The sequence below is a fragment of the Magnolia sinica genome, chromosome 12 (assembly GCF_029962835.1).
Source record: "Magnolia sinica isolate HGM2019 chromosome 12, MsV1, whole genome shotgun sequence".
NCBI lineage: Eukaryota > Viridiplantae > Streptophyta > Magnoliopsida > Magnoliales > Magnoliaceae > Magnolia > Magnolia sinica.
Genome location: NC_080584.1, coordinates 9,678,181 through 9,692,612, shown reverse-complemented (window position 1 = coordinate 9,692,612; position 14,432 = coordinate 9,678,181). Strand labels below are relative to the sequence as shown.

General features: G+C 39.7%; 1 protein-coding gene across 5 annotated transcripts in view; it reads left to right on the top strand.

Moving 5' to 3' along the window:
* The window catches only part of LOC131220891 (probable LRR receptor-like serine/threonine-protein kinase At1g56130), a 33,771-nt gene extending 19,810 nt beyond the window's left edge, over nucleotides 1-13,961 (top strand). For 2 of the 5 annotated variants that reach the window (XM_058215788.1, XM_058215787.1), the window contains exons 5-14: nucleotides 938-1,009; nucleotides 3,555-3,626; nucleotides 9,708-9,779; nucleotides 9,898-9,969; nucleotides 10,997-11,068; nucleotides 11,166-11,237; nucleotides 11,344-11,415; nucleotides 12,288-12,359; nucleotides 12,523-12,588; nucleotides 13,106-13,961. In XM_058215788.1, the coding sequence (XP_058071771.1) occupies nucleotides 938-1,009; nucleotides 3,555-3,626; nucleotides 9,708-9,779; nucleotides 9,898-9,969; nucleotides 10,997-11,068; nucleotides 11,166-11,237; nucleotides 11,344-11,415; nucleotides 12,288-12,359; nucleotides 12,523-12,588; nucleotides 13,106-13,289 (826 nt within the window). In that variant the 3' untranslated portion in view covers nucleotides 13,290-13,961. The remainder of the gene's footprint in view (nucleotides 1-937; nucleotides 1,010-3,554; nucleotides 3,627-9,707; nucleotides 9,780-9,897; nucleotides 9,970-10,996; nucleotides 11,069-11,165; nucleotides 11,238-11,343; nucleotides 11,416-12,287; nucleotides 12,360-12,522; nucleotides 12,589-13,105) is intronic. The other 3 variants (XM_058215792.1, XM_058215791.1, XM_058215793.1) reach the window with 3 other exon arrangements.
* Nucleotides 13,962-14,432: the final 471 nt, after the last annotated feature.

Below are 14,432 nucleotides of genomic sequence, written 5' to 3'. Positions count from 1 at the left end.
ACATTTCCACCTCTCTCATCAATGATTGTGTATGTAGGGATTAGGCAGAAAAAATGAGTTGCATGAGCCATCAGATTGCCATAGGCCAATGGTGACGTGACACCCCTTTATGATATTACTTTAGTAGGAGTCAGGCAACAGTTCTATTCATGTGGAGAGTCTGAATAATCGGCTAGGATATGATTTGTTAGGTTCCAAATTTGCCTATCAAGATAATTGTTTGTTTCTAGGATGCGCCAAGGGTCCTCTCCATCTTATCGGTTTGCATTTTCAATAGTTCCTAGGTTGCCCAAAGAGTTTAATTAAAGCCTGGCTGAAGCTCGGGGTAGTTCAATCTCATTTGGACCGGGGTGTCTACCTAAGGATAAAACTCATATAGGATATAATTAAGAAAAATAAAAAGAAATATCATTTTCAAGTAAACTAAGACCACTTAGGTTTCCATATTTATGGAAATACCATTGAATCTATTTAATGAGCCGATAAAATGTGTTACTTAAAAAAACAACTACCAACATTTCTTACCTGACTTTTCCTTGAAGTTAATGGATAATCAAAACTATCCCTCTTGTTATAACTGTTGTGGATGGGCAATGGCCCGTTAGTTATGCTAAATGGATAACTATCATATGTCGATGTGGAGTTGTGAACAGATGAATATGGATGGTTGAAAGGATAACTTTCAATTGTGAATGTTATACTGCACAAAATCGTTATGATCTACTTTTAGTGTAATTATTGGGTCCTTCCCATTAGTGGTAGTGTGGCACCTAAAAATATAAACGATTCCAATCATCAAACCATCTCTCTATGTGGGACCCATGATGAAGGTGCCCAAATTAATGCAACTAATGGAATGAAGTTGTTTCTAATTCATTGCTTGTTGTGAATCTTGTGATCTATGTCATTAACATTCATATTGATCTTGTTTTTTCAGGAGTGTTAGTACCAATTTGTTGTCTGGAGGCATCCCAAAGGAACTTGGAAATCTTAGAAATCTAACCAACTTGTAAGATATCGTTTATTTCTTAACTTAGTCATTTAACTTTTAATTAATTAAAGTTTGATCCTGGCTGTGATAATTGTAAGGAGTTGTTCATTGGTCTAGTGTAATCATTGACAGTAATTTTTGGTGCAAGTAGGGTTGTACACCAGCCAAGCTAGCTTGAAAAGCTTACTCGACTTGATCTAGCTTAGCTTGACTCAGCTCAAACGACGACTTGAGCCAATCCAAGCTTCATGTGACCCAACTCGTTTTGAAAACGAGCCGAATTCGATCATAGTGGATCTTGACTCGACTCAACTTGAACTCGGCTCGGCTCTAAGCTCGAACTTGAGCTCGGCTCGGCTCGATTATATATTATATTATGTATAATATATTATATTTAAAAATAAAAAAAGTTAAATATTATATATATATATATATATATATATATAAAGTGAATATTTGATTTGGGAGTTGGGTCAGGTGTGGGTTGGGTCAATTGGGTCGGGTGGCTAGGTTGAGTCGGGTGTCGATTGGGTTGGGTTGCTGGGTTAAGTCGGGTGCATGTTGGGTATTGGGTTTCGTCGGGTTGGGAGCATGTTAGACTCGACTCGAGGTAAGCTCGCCTCGACTCGATCCACTAGCTTACCTCGAGCTTGACTTGAAAGGTTTGGCAAACAAGCCAAGCTCCAACGGTAAGCTCGAGGAGAGAACGAACGAGTCAAGCCAAGCTTGGCCCACCTCGACTCGACTTGGCTTGATGTATAGCCCTAGTTGGAAGTGGATTGGCTGGTGTACCACACACCACCGACCTGGCTGGTGTGTTGACGTCATCTAGTTTTGTGGGTCCCATCATGAGGTATATGTTATATCCAAACCATCTATCCATTTGGCAAACTCGTTGTAAGGCTTGAGCCAAAAAATAAGATAGATCCAAAGATCAAGTGGACCACACTGCAAAAAGCAGTGGGGGGATTGAACATCTACCATTTACAACCTTTTGGGGGTGACAAAAGTTTTGGTTCAATATGATATTTGTTTTCCCTCTTCATCCAGGTCTATAGACCTTATTAACTGATTAAATGGAAAATAAATGTTATGGTTGGCCCTACGAATGTTTTAACGATGAGAATCATTGTCCCCACTGCTATTTGTGGTGTTGTCCACTTGAGCTTTGGATATGATTAATTTATGGGCTCATGCTCTAAAATAATCTCACCAAATGGATGAAAGATGTGGATATAATAAATACATCATTGCGGGCCCATGTAACTTTGATCTCCTTTGAATTGTTCATACAACTCGGAGATTGAGCAGCGTCAATGCTCGTCTTCGAATGACATGTACCCACACTAGTCAGGTCGGTGGTGTGTGGTACACTAGCCAAGTAGTTATTATAACCATCTAATCATGATCAAACGAGGAAATGGATTGGCTGTACTCCCCCTGCCACTAGCCAATGGCTGGTGGTTGGTGCTCTGTGGGCCCCACCATGATGTATGTATTTCATCCATGTCGTCCATCTATTTTTCTAGATCATTTTATGGTATGAGACCAAAAACGAGGTATATCCCAATCTCAAGTGGACCACATTACAGGAAATAATGTTGAAAGAATGTCGACCATTAGAAACTTTTTGAGGGCCATAAAAGTTTTGAATCAAGCTGATCTTTGTTTTTTTCCATTCATCTGGGTCCGTATGACCTAATCAACAGATTAATGTCAAACAAACAGTACAGTGGGCCTTAGGAGGATTTTAATGGTGGATATCAAATCACTATTGTTTTCCTGTGGTGTGGTCCACCTAAGATTTATATCCCTCTCATTTTTGGGATCAAGCCCTAAAATGATCGGTAAAAATGGATGAAACACATACATGATGGGGCCCACAGAGCACCGACCAATAGCCACCGGGCTGGTGGCAAGGGGAGTAGCCAATCTGTTTCCCTTACGTGTCACACACATATGTGGGGGCCGCCACTCTAGACCCAACAACTTGCCAATCACAATAATCACACTATTATTTAGTTTGCACATGCTAAACCATCACTTCAATAGTAGGTGATTGCAATGGAATTTGTTTTCCTAGTGTTGCAACTCAAGATCGTTAGCATGTGTGGTTCCTTTGAGCCACATGTGGAGATGGTCCAATGGTTGGACCTCCATCTTCTTGATGTGATTATAAATGAGCTATGGTGGTGTAACCATCTTTCAAAAATGAAATTGACCATTGATTTTTTGAGTTGATCGTGAACTATGAAAAATGCTCTTTTCATTATTCTAAATTCATCGGCATATATGTTGTGTCTAGTTTTGGAATGTGACTTAGTTCTAGATCAAAACTGAGTTGTCATGTCTGGAATGAGTCAAAGCCTAAAAATAGGCCACTTAAAATACCTAAAATGGGCGTTGACTCGAATCATTCAAGACCGTAGTTGAGCCTACCCAGAGGAGTTAACTTAGCTTCATCTGATAGTTAAAACCACTGGGATTACATGGCATTTTTTAGTTGTTTGACTTTGCATTTATCATCTTGGTTAAATTATTTTGATTTTTCATTCTTTTGCAGGGGCTTGGGTACTAATAGTTTCAGTGGGTCACTCCCTCCACAGATGGGAAATTTGATAATTCTGCAAGAATTGTAAGTTCTTAATCATATCTTTAATCTAGTGCATAATACATCTTGGGAAAAATTCCACAGATGAACATAAGAAAGCATGCACAAGTACACACGATTTTAGGTGGAAAAATTCTTGGGAGAAAAAACCACAACACAAATCGAGAATAAATCCACTATGAAAAACGAATTACGAAAGATGGATCTTACTTACATATGTGAAACCCTGCAGAAAACCCTATCTTGCCTTCTAAACCCTCTTAGAAACATTTTAGCTCCCTTTATGATGCCCTAATCTTGTATTATACCCATATTTATAGTATGACAACCGAAATATGAAACAATTTGCGCAATTATGCAAAACTGCATGTGTCGTTAATTGAAGGATCAATCAATTGACATCGATCGAGTTCCATCAAACTATGCTCAAAATTGTTTAGAGAGTTTACATGAATTTTCTAAATTATGTTGATCAATCGAGCCGAGAGTTTGATTGATCAAACTTGTCTAAAAGTGTCCATGGACCAATCTTATAAAATCCAAGGCTCATTAGATTAATCGATCAAACTGGTCGATCGATCGAGACCCTTATTCATGTACAGATTGAAGACATCAAACAACAATCTCCACCATGGCTTCAATTATCATGAACCACAACTCCAAGCTACATCTCTAATCATTTCTATCATAGATTCATCATTGCTGTCACTTTTCCTGAACACTTCGTCTTCATCAAACATTTTCCATACTTAGAGAAGTCAAACAAAATTTGAACTTCTCTGTGAGAATCACATTTATAAGCATATTCGACGAATTCATGCTCATGTGGATTTTCTTGAGAGTAACATCGCCTTTCTCAAGCACCTGTCAGATAAAATAATGACGAACATCAATATATTTAGTTCTAGAATGGTAAACTAAATTCTTTACCAAGTTGATCGCACTTTCTCTGTCACAATTAATCGGCACGGCTTCCTGCTAAAGATCCAACTCATTCATCATTCCACTTAACCAAGTATCTTCTTTGAAAGCCTCTGTCACTGCCATAAACTTAGCTTCGGTTGTGGGAAGAGTAATTATAGACTGAAGCTTTGACATCCAATTGATCTCTTTACCCACTAATACAAACGATTAACTGGTAGTTGACCTTATGTTGTCCACATTTCCTGTATAATCAATGTCCACATAACATACTAGCTTTCTCTTTGATTTTTTGAATATCAAAACATAGTTCGATGTACCTTGAGATACCAAAGTAGCCATTTGACGGCCTCCCAATGTCGCTTGTTGGGGTTTGACATATATTTACTCACAATACTTACTACATTTGAAATATCCAGTCTTATAGAGACCATGGCATACATCAAGTTGTCAACCAAGCTCGAGTAAGGTACACGGGATATAAACTGCTTTTCTTCATCTGTAATGTGACCTTACCCTGAAGAAAGTCGAAAATTAGCAACATTGGTTTAGTAACTGGTTTAGCCTTGTACATCACAAGTTTCACTAACACCTTCCCAAGGTATTCTGCTTGAGACAACTGTAACCTGCTCATTTTTCTATCTTTATGTATGTCAATGCCGAGAATCCTCCTTGTAGCCCCATATCTCTTATTTTAAATGTCCTTGATAATTGAGTCTTCAATATGTTGATCTTAAACATGCTTTGGTTAGTGATATGCATGTCATCAATATATAATACCAGTAAGATGAACTCCCCATCACTTAGTGCATTGAAGTAAATACAATGATCATATTCACTTCTGGTAAACTGTCAACTCGCCATGAAAGAATCAAACCTTTTATACCATTGCTTAGGCAATTGTTTTAGGCCGTACAACGACCTCCACAACTTAGAAGCCTTATTCTCTATCCCTTACACTTCAAACCCCTATGGTTGCTTCATGTAGATATGCTCTTCCAGTTCCCCATATAGGAAAACAATCTTCTCATCCATTCGTTCCAATTCCAAATTGTATTGGGCAACCAACGTTAACACAAAGCATTACCTATTTGGGGGTTCCGATTGCAGCAGGCAAGCGAAGAAATATAGAGTTCCAGAGGTTGATTGAGAGGGTGGAGAGCCGTATCAAGAGATGGAAAGCCTGCTGCCTTTCTATGACAAGTAGAGCAACTCTAGTCAGACACGTCCTATCCAGCATCCCGATGCATACCTTGGCTGCGACTCACGTTCTAGCGGGGGTCCTTAAAACTCTGAAAAGTAGATTTGCTGATTTTCTTTGGGGCTGGTCTGAAGGCAGGAAGAAGCTCCACTGGAGGAGTTGGAAAATATATCTCGGCCCCAAAAGAGGAAGGCGGTTTGGGAATTAGAAGATTGGTCGACGTCAAGGTTGTGTTCTGGCTCAAAGTGGCGTGGGAAGTTAGATTCAACTCTCAGAAAGGGATTTGGGCATCCTTCATAAAGTCTAGATACGAGTAGGATTTGAGGAACAGGGGCCACACTCAAACAGTTTTCCCGGTCTCTCCGTTATGGAATAGAATTCGGAAGGTCTTCTGGCTGTGCAAATTGGCAATGGAGAGCAGAACATTTGGCGAGTAAACTAGTCAGGTATGGGCCTGTTGTTGCATAGGACGTCTTCCCCTCTCAGTCCGCTCTTGGAGAACCTAAAAATCAGAGACTTTCTCCGCAATTCTGGACCGTTGACACCGTCAGTTGTTCTCAATATCCTCCCCCAGCACGTATTAGACTCCATATTCAACAGCGGAGTCTGTCTGTCGACGGGGCATGATCAGCCGTTCTGGCCGGCTAGGAAGTTAAGAACATTTACAGTTGCGTCTGCATGGAACATCTGCAAAACGGCGGCTCAGAGGTTGGATTGGGGTGAGAAGATCTGGAACGTCAGAGTTCCACCGAAGATTTCTCTTCTTGTATGGAGAATCATTCTCAGAACACTCCTGTTAGATGAAAGCATCCAGGTTCGGGGAGTCAGCATTGCTTCCAAGTGCAGTTGCTGTCTTGACGCCACCATCCACTCGCAGATTCCTGCCCAGGAAACGTACGTCCACCTGTTTTTGAACTGTAGCCTGGCGAAGGAGGTTTGGTCCTTCTACGATCAGATTTTTAACGTCCAACTTTGCACGTTTTCTTCGGTCAAGGATTGGCTGAACCACTGGTGGAATTTCTGCTCTTCTCGCGGGCCGCCCCCTCTGTACAAGAAGTTGTGGCCCTATTTTATTCTATGGGAGATATGGAGGGGTAGAAGTGAAGCCAAGTTCGAGGGGAAGCTGATGAAAGTGAACGTGGTGATTTCCCGCATTCGGGGTTGGGTTCGCTTCCTATCTTTATGATGGGGTTCTCCTCGCTCCCGAAATGATTCGGTCAGCACTGGCCTTGAAGCTCTGGGGATTGCGAAGGAGCCTAGGCCGAGAAGCCCATCCCAGGTGGTTTGTTGGAGAAGGCCTCCTAAGGGCTGGTTTAAATTGAACATCGATGGATCTTCTAGGGGCAACCCTGGTGAGGTGGGGGGCAGTGGAGTATATAGAAGGTAGAAGGGAGATTTCTGCTCTGGTTCCATGAAGGCTATGGCGTCGCCTCAAACACTCGAGCAGAAGTCCGAGTTATCCATGATGGGATGATGCATTGCCTGCGCTTGGGGTACTCTAATATTATTGTTGAATCAGATTCCCTGCTCGTGGTGAACTTCCTTTTGGGTCGGTCCAACCTGGGTTGGAAGTGGAAGTGTTGGATTGCCAGGATCTACACTCTATGTGGAGGAGGAAATGTAAAGTTTGTGCATATCCCTAGAGAAGGGAATGGACTGGTGGATGCTTTAGCCAGAATGGGGAGCTTATCCTAAAGATCGGCTTTATTTCTTAGCTACACCAATCTCCCGCGCACCCCCAGCGGCCTCCTCTTTCTTGATAGGATGGGCCTTGGCACTATTAGGAGAGGGTCCTAGCTCCTAGCTTTTCTTTTTGGCTTGCGCTCCGGCCGGCCCTGGGGTTCATTTTTTTTTGTTTTGTTTTTCGTCGTCTAGCCCCTTACGATAGGCTCTCCCTCCTTTTGTTGGGGAGGGCCCGAATCTTGGGTGCCTCTTTTCATCCTCTGTACATCTTTTTGATATATGAATGAAAGCACCCCCCTTAAAAAAATAAAAATAAATAAATAAATAAATAACCAACGTTAACACAAATCTAATAGATATCTACTTAACAATTGACGCGAAGATCTCACAGAAGTAAATAACTTCTCTCTAAGCATACCCATTTGTAACCAATCTCGCCTTTATCTATTCTGTTTCTTTCTATAAATTCACTTAGAACCAATCACTTTAAACCTAATGGGAAGCTCCATCAGCTCCCACATCTCATTCTTGTATAAAGAGTCTATCTCATCTTGCATCGCCCCATCCACTTCTCAGCATCCAAATGATCCAGTGCTTCCTGAAAGGTAGAAAGATCCCCCTCATCGTCATATCTCTAATTCATTCTCAAATCCTAACGTATAGCTCTGAAACCACTTGTTGGGAAGGCGGGGAAGTAAAGTTCGAATTCAAATCAAACATATGAAAGATAAATTCAATGAAGCATGCACAAGTACACCTGGTTTTACGTGAAAAATCCCTGCAGAAAAAAACCACGGCACAAAGCAACAATAAACCCACTATGAAAAATGAATTATAAGAGATGGATTTTACTTACAAATGCAAAACCCTTCAAAAAAACCCTAGCTTCCCTTCTAAACCCTCTTAGAAATGTTTTAGCTCCCTTCATGATGCCTTAATCCCGCATTATACCCAAATATAACAATCGGAATAAGAAACATTTTGTGCAATTACGCAAAACTATGCGTGCTATCAATCTAAGTATCAATAAATTAACACCGATCGAGCACACCCTCAATTAATCATGCTCTCATGCTCGATCAATCGAATATGCTCAAAGTTATCCAGAGAGTTTAGATGATTTTTCTGAATTATGTTGATTGGTTGAGTTGAGAGTTCGATCAATCTAACTTATCCAAGAGTATCTAGAGATCAATCTTGTAAAATTCGTTGCTCACTCGATCAATTGATCGGATTGGTTGATCGATTGAGACCCCTGTTTCATGTATAGATTGAAGACATCAGAAAACAAGGCGGTCCACATTGTCTGCAAAAGAAAGTTATTTTAGCCATGTAATTGTTCAGTACATATCGGGTTTTCACTCATGCTTCACACGTTCAAACGTGTACAAGATTGGATACAATTAATTCAAACAAGGCTAAAGCTAATTTAAAAACATAATTTCGATTCACAAATAGGAAGAAGAAGAAATTATAAGGGGAAGAACTTCTACACTTTGAATCTTTTACCACAACTCTTTTTCAAGAGCTTCAGCCTCCCAAGGATTGATCACCCCATCTTCTCATAGGAGGGTCTAAGTCTTAGGCATGAGATCCCATGGGTCTCCATATATAGAGTTCCAAATAGGTATTACCTCACAAATATGCTTTCTCACTTAATACACATGTTTTATTAATTTATTAATTAAACAAAAGAAATTTTTTATTCAAAACTATACATCACATGTTACATTCGGGCAGCCCTAGCCTCAAAAATACCACGGCCCGCCTATCATATACCCCAAAACAAAGCAAACGAAAACTGAAAGGTAGGTCATCAGCCCTTTCAAATGATCCCCAGGTCCACACCGTCAAGGAAGAGGGCCCCACGAATGCCCCGAGGAAGCTCCGACACATCACAGAAGAGCCTGACCATCAACATGGAACTGTGTATAGTTAAATGATCACAATCAAATCAGATCTTAATGATCTAACAGTCAGGCCCACCAACCACTGAAAATTGATTCCATAAATGATCAATTAGCTTGTTTAAGCTACCTTCTTGAAGTTTACTAGATGTGAAGCAAATGAACCATACGAAACAAATGGACTATATGAACCAAGATTACCATTGTTGGGTCCAACTGTCGGATGACCATAGTAGTCTGATCTGATGGTGGTAGCTAGGTCCACTATACACTAATAATCTGTTATATACTATTGACTATCATTTTTTATTTTATTTTTTTCTGTCATGCCAAGCACTATTTGCGCCTTGGGTGATCAATTTCCAACCATTTTGTTGATGTAAACTTCAACAGTAACATGGACAGTATTGGTGTGAGTGGTCCAATTCCTTCAACATTTGCCAATCTAGTAAACTTGGAGAGACTGTAAGTCTTTTTTCTTTTCCTCTTGATTTCCTTCCAAGCAATGAACTTATCGTCAACCTGATTTTTTTTTTTTTTTTTTATTAATTTTTTTACATTGTAAAGTACGCTGCGATTTCAGGTGGGCCTTTGATAATGAGCTCAATGGCACGATACCTGACTTCACGGGGAATTGGACCAAGCTTAAAATTTTGTAAGCTAATATAATAAGATTTGCTCTTTTTCTTTCCTCAATTGAATCCTTTCTTATTTATTGGTTAGGGTTGTAATCAAACCGGTTATACATTGGGCGGGTGAAAGTTCGGCCTTGCCCTGGACCGTGGCTCAGGCCGGGCCTCAATAAGGAAAGTTGTTAGACCTGGGTCTGGGATTGGGTAGTTGACTTGTCAGATCTAAAATTCAGTCCCGGAGCCGCCAACCATGATTTTAAATTTTGTTTTGGATTGGGAGTCATCCAGAGAATTGAAACTAGTATAACCTGCCCTGACTTGTTCTGACTTGTTTTAGTTTCTGAGAGTGATTCTCCCAATGGCCTGTATTTTTCTCCACTAATGCTAAGCTGAAGTTGACTAGATATTAGATTATATTTAGAACCATGCAACAAGCAGCCCTACTGATGCAGCTGGATCATGCCTGCCTTTTATATCAGTCCTACCCGGTGGGACCTACTCCAGATCATCCATGATTAGTGTCCTACTTGAAGCACATCTTGGTACAAGTCCCTTGTAGTTATCTTTGTTTTATACAATCAATAGATTCTTATCTCATTAGGGTGGAAAGAGGCAGTAGGATTAGAACTCTATAAATGGGTGTAATCTCTATATTGTTAGAGTTGATTTTGAATGAATTTTGACGTTAATGGAAGGTTGTTCTCTTCTTCCTGAAATTCTAGCAATGTCGTCGTGCCATTGTTGATGGGTTGTGTCATGTAAAGCCTTGCTGAGTTGCTTTTGGGTCTGCCAATAACTGTGCCTTGACCATCTGTTACAGAGACACTTGCAGGATAGCCAGTTATCCCCTTTGGTATCACAGGTGCAAACGTTGCAATGCTGATTTGTTGGTGTTTTCCGTCACCCCGCAGCTGCCCTCACCTGTCGTCATTTCAACCAGAACGGACCATGTCACCTATAAATCAGGCTCATGACTGGCCCATTTAGTTTTCCTTGACAATGTTGATTCATCGTTTGCTTGAGAATTTTAACTAGAGAATGCTTATGTAGGAAACTGCATGGAAATGCTTTCCAAGGTCCGATACCTTCCAGTCTTTCCAGTTTAGCATCTCTAACTGATTTGTAAGTATGTGTTTCTTCCAAGGTCCACACCTTTCTTTCCAGTTTTCCTTGATAACTTACTGCATTTGTTTAAATTGACTATTCAATGATCGCACAGGCAAATTGGTGAAATAACGAGCAGAAGCTCATCTTTGGCATTTATCAAGGGAATGAGGAACTTAACCACTTTGTAAGTAACCATGATACCTATATATGTATTAATGCTAATTTTCTAATTTATCGTTGTTGTTCTTGTTTTTGGGATATAATCGAAATAATTTTTTTTTTTTTTGGAGAATCGTGAAAAACAGTAAGATTTCAGATAGAATTCCATTCGACATTGGAGAGTACCGATCATTACAGCATCTGTAAGTTTTTCACATCACAATCTCCTATGTTTGAGCAAGGGTTGGGCCTAGGGCTGTCAATGGGCCTAGCCTAAATGGCTAGTGATGGTTTCCCAAACAGGATTTATAGTAGTCGTGTTGAGCTTTCTAGATATATAAGAGGGTTAATGGCTCTAGACAATGCAGGAGTGGGCATGTTCAGAAGGAAAACTCGTAAAAAGATGAAGGGCTGAGTCTCATTCTTATGGCTGTTGTCTTATCTTCCGCTTCTTTCTTTTTAGCTTGTGGTTGGGTTTTGTACAGGAGTCATATGATAGGCAAAGCCCCGGCTTTTTTGCGGATTCTCTCCCGAATGTCTGTAGTCTATTCATTCAGCAATAAATAATTTCTTTCCAAAAAAACAAAAAAGGGCTGTCAATGGGCAGGCTGGGCTGGGCTTCATGCTACTTAATCTCAACCTAAAAATCACTAGGCTAGCACAAAACCAGACCTTGTCCAAATAATAATAATAATAGCAACAATAACAACAACCACCTGCCAAGGCCAAAAGCCCACGGGCTGGCCCGACCCATTGATGGCCCTGGTTGGGTCATACTACGATCAGCGCAGCCCACCTTGTTTATTTTTTTGACATGAATTATAGGCCTAAGCCTCCCCATGAAAACCACGAATAAGCCTGGGTATTGGCTGATGCTGGGCACAACAGAAAATATTATAATATATAGGTGTCGGCCAGCTTATTTATTCTTTGGGCCTGCCAATGGGTCTAGGCTGAGGACTAGAACACCACCCTAAAAATGAGGTCCGAGTCCATTTTGGGCCCAAATGCCCCGAAGAGGTACATGAGTCATTTTTTCTGTTATTACGTTAATCTTTCGTTTTAGTTTTTTTAGGGATTTGAGCTTTAACAATTTAACTGGTGAAATTCCAAGCTCGCTCTTCAATATGAATTCCCTTTCTTCCTTGTAAGAGTCAAACATCTTCTATGCTAAGCTGCTTTAGTGCTGATCCTAGTATTTCTCCTTTCAATTTTCCTTCTTTCTCATTCTCATATTATGAAATATAACAACTTTTAAATGTTATTTGATGTTTGCATTTTCTTTTGTTTTTGGTTGTCTCAATCGGCAGGTTTCTTGGAAACAATAGCCTGTTTGGTAACCTTCCTTCTAATAAAAGCTCGTCGCTCCAGAACATGTAAGTTCATTTGATGTAATTGTACTGAATCATAATCAAGATTGCATTTTTCCCACTTGGATGCCTTTGGATATGTTATTGAGTTCAATTGCAATAATTAGCTCAATATGGTGGAAATCGCCAAACTACTATTACCATATATGGCGTTCATGTTGAGAGAATCAGCTCCAAATTTAAGGGTCACTTCCAAATATACATACCATGACAGGTACAATGTGGCCATTTCCTTTCTATTGGACTGATTATTGTAATTCGATTCAATTGTACAACCAAATGCATCCTTAGATATTGTCCAGGATTGCTTGTATATCTTTGTTTCTTCTCTTTTATTGTTTGAGTTGTGAATATTCGATTGATTCATTATGTCAATCTTAATGTTCCGCTTGGACAAGTAAATGAATCATTTTGTTCTAATGAAAGGCTAATCTTTTATCTAACATATTTGGTTGGTTCTGGCTCTGTTACTAACTTGCACTAAATCTATGTTAATTCATTTTCATATATGTTGTGTCGGCAGAGATTTATCATACAATCAATTATCAGGAGGCCTTCCCTCTTGGATTACACAAGGATTGCAACTGTATGTCCAAAAGATGCACAAAGTTTGCTATTTTCATCTTTATTTCTCTAGTGACCAAACAATTCATTATATCAGTAAGGGTGAATTTGGATGTCCTGTTGAATTGAATTGCAATAATTAGTTTAGTAGAGAAGAAATGACCAAACTTCAGTTACCTTGATATTCAGAATGAGGAAGTAGTACTCAAATTGCATTTACATTACTTTCAAGTTCAACTTGAAAGTAACTTAATTGTAATTTAGAGGCCACACTACCTCTATACGAGTATAGAGGAACGTGATGGAATTTGATCATTCAACCTCACTGAAGTAGTAATTCTTGCAATTTGATTCAATAGAGCATCCAAATGCAAGATAGGACAATGCCCCTCTTTATTTCTTCTTATGATATTTGAATATGATTTTGGAATAGATTAACACCTGCTATTACACATTTGATGGTTCATAACCATGACTAGTTAAATCTATGCACCAGAATCAGGCATATGCAAGTTGCAATATTATGTTTGGTGTCCATATTTAATATTTAAAATTGCTAAATTAAGTGTTTTTCAGAATGAGAACATAGCATAAGTGTGCAATATCAGGGACATTCATCAAAAGTGCCCAAACTTGAACATGCCCTGGGCAAAAATCAAGCTGCTCCATGCATCATAAGGGTCAATGTGGATGAACAAAAAAGATGGTTTGGAAAAAGACAGCAGATGCTATGTATTCAACAGGACGTGAATGTAAAGTGCTAAAATGGTGCACTGAATGTGAACATAGCACAGGTGTGCAAGATTAGGATTTTTTTTTTAATTTTTATTTTTTATGAAGGCCCTACCTTGAATGTGTCCTTGGCAAAAATCAAACTGGTCCATTCCTCACACAGGCCACTGTATGTAAGGGTGCAAATGGGTCGGCTAAAGGGGTCCTAGACCCAACCTATGCAATAATCGGATCAGAACTTTGGTCCCATACCAACCCATTACATTTGGGGTCAGGTCTATATTGGTTCCAAGCTTTAAAACTCCAACGCATTTATTTAGTGGGTCGGGTGTGGGTCTTCTATACCTGACTTGACGCATTAATCTCATAGGTCGGGTCTGGATAGGGTATGAAAATTCTAAGGGGCTTCTGAAACAAATAATGCTAGCTCTCAATATGTTAGTACCATCAAGATTTAAATCAATGAGCTCCAAGAGCTTATATGGTCCTAAGCGATCTTCGATAAACGTGTGAACAATTCATGATAAATTCCAAGCATAAGTTATCTTCAATTA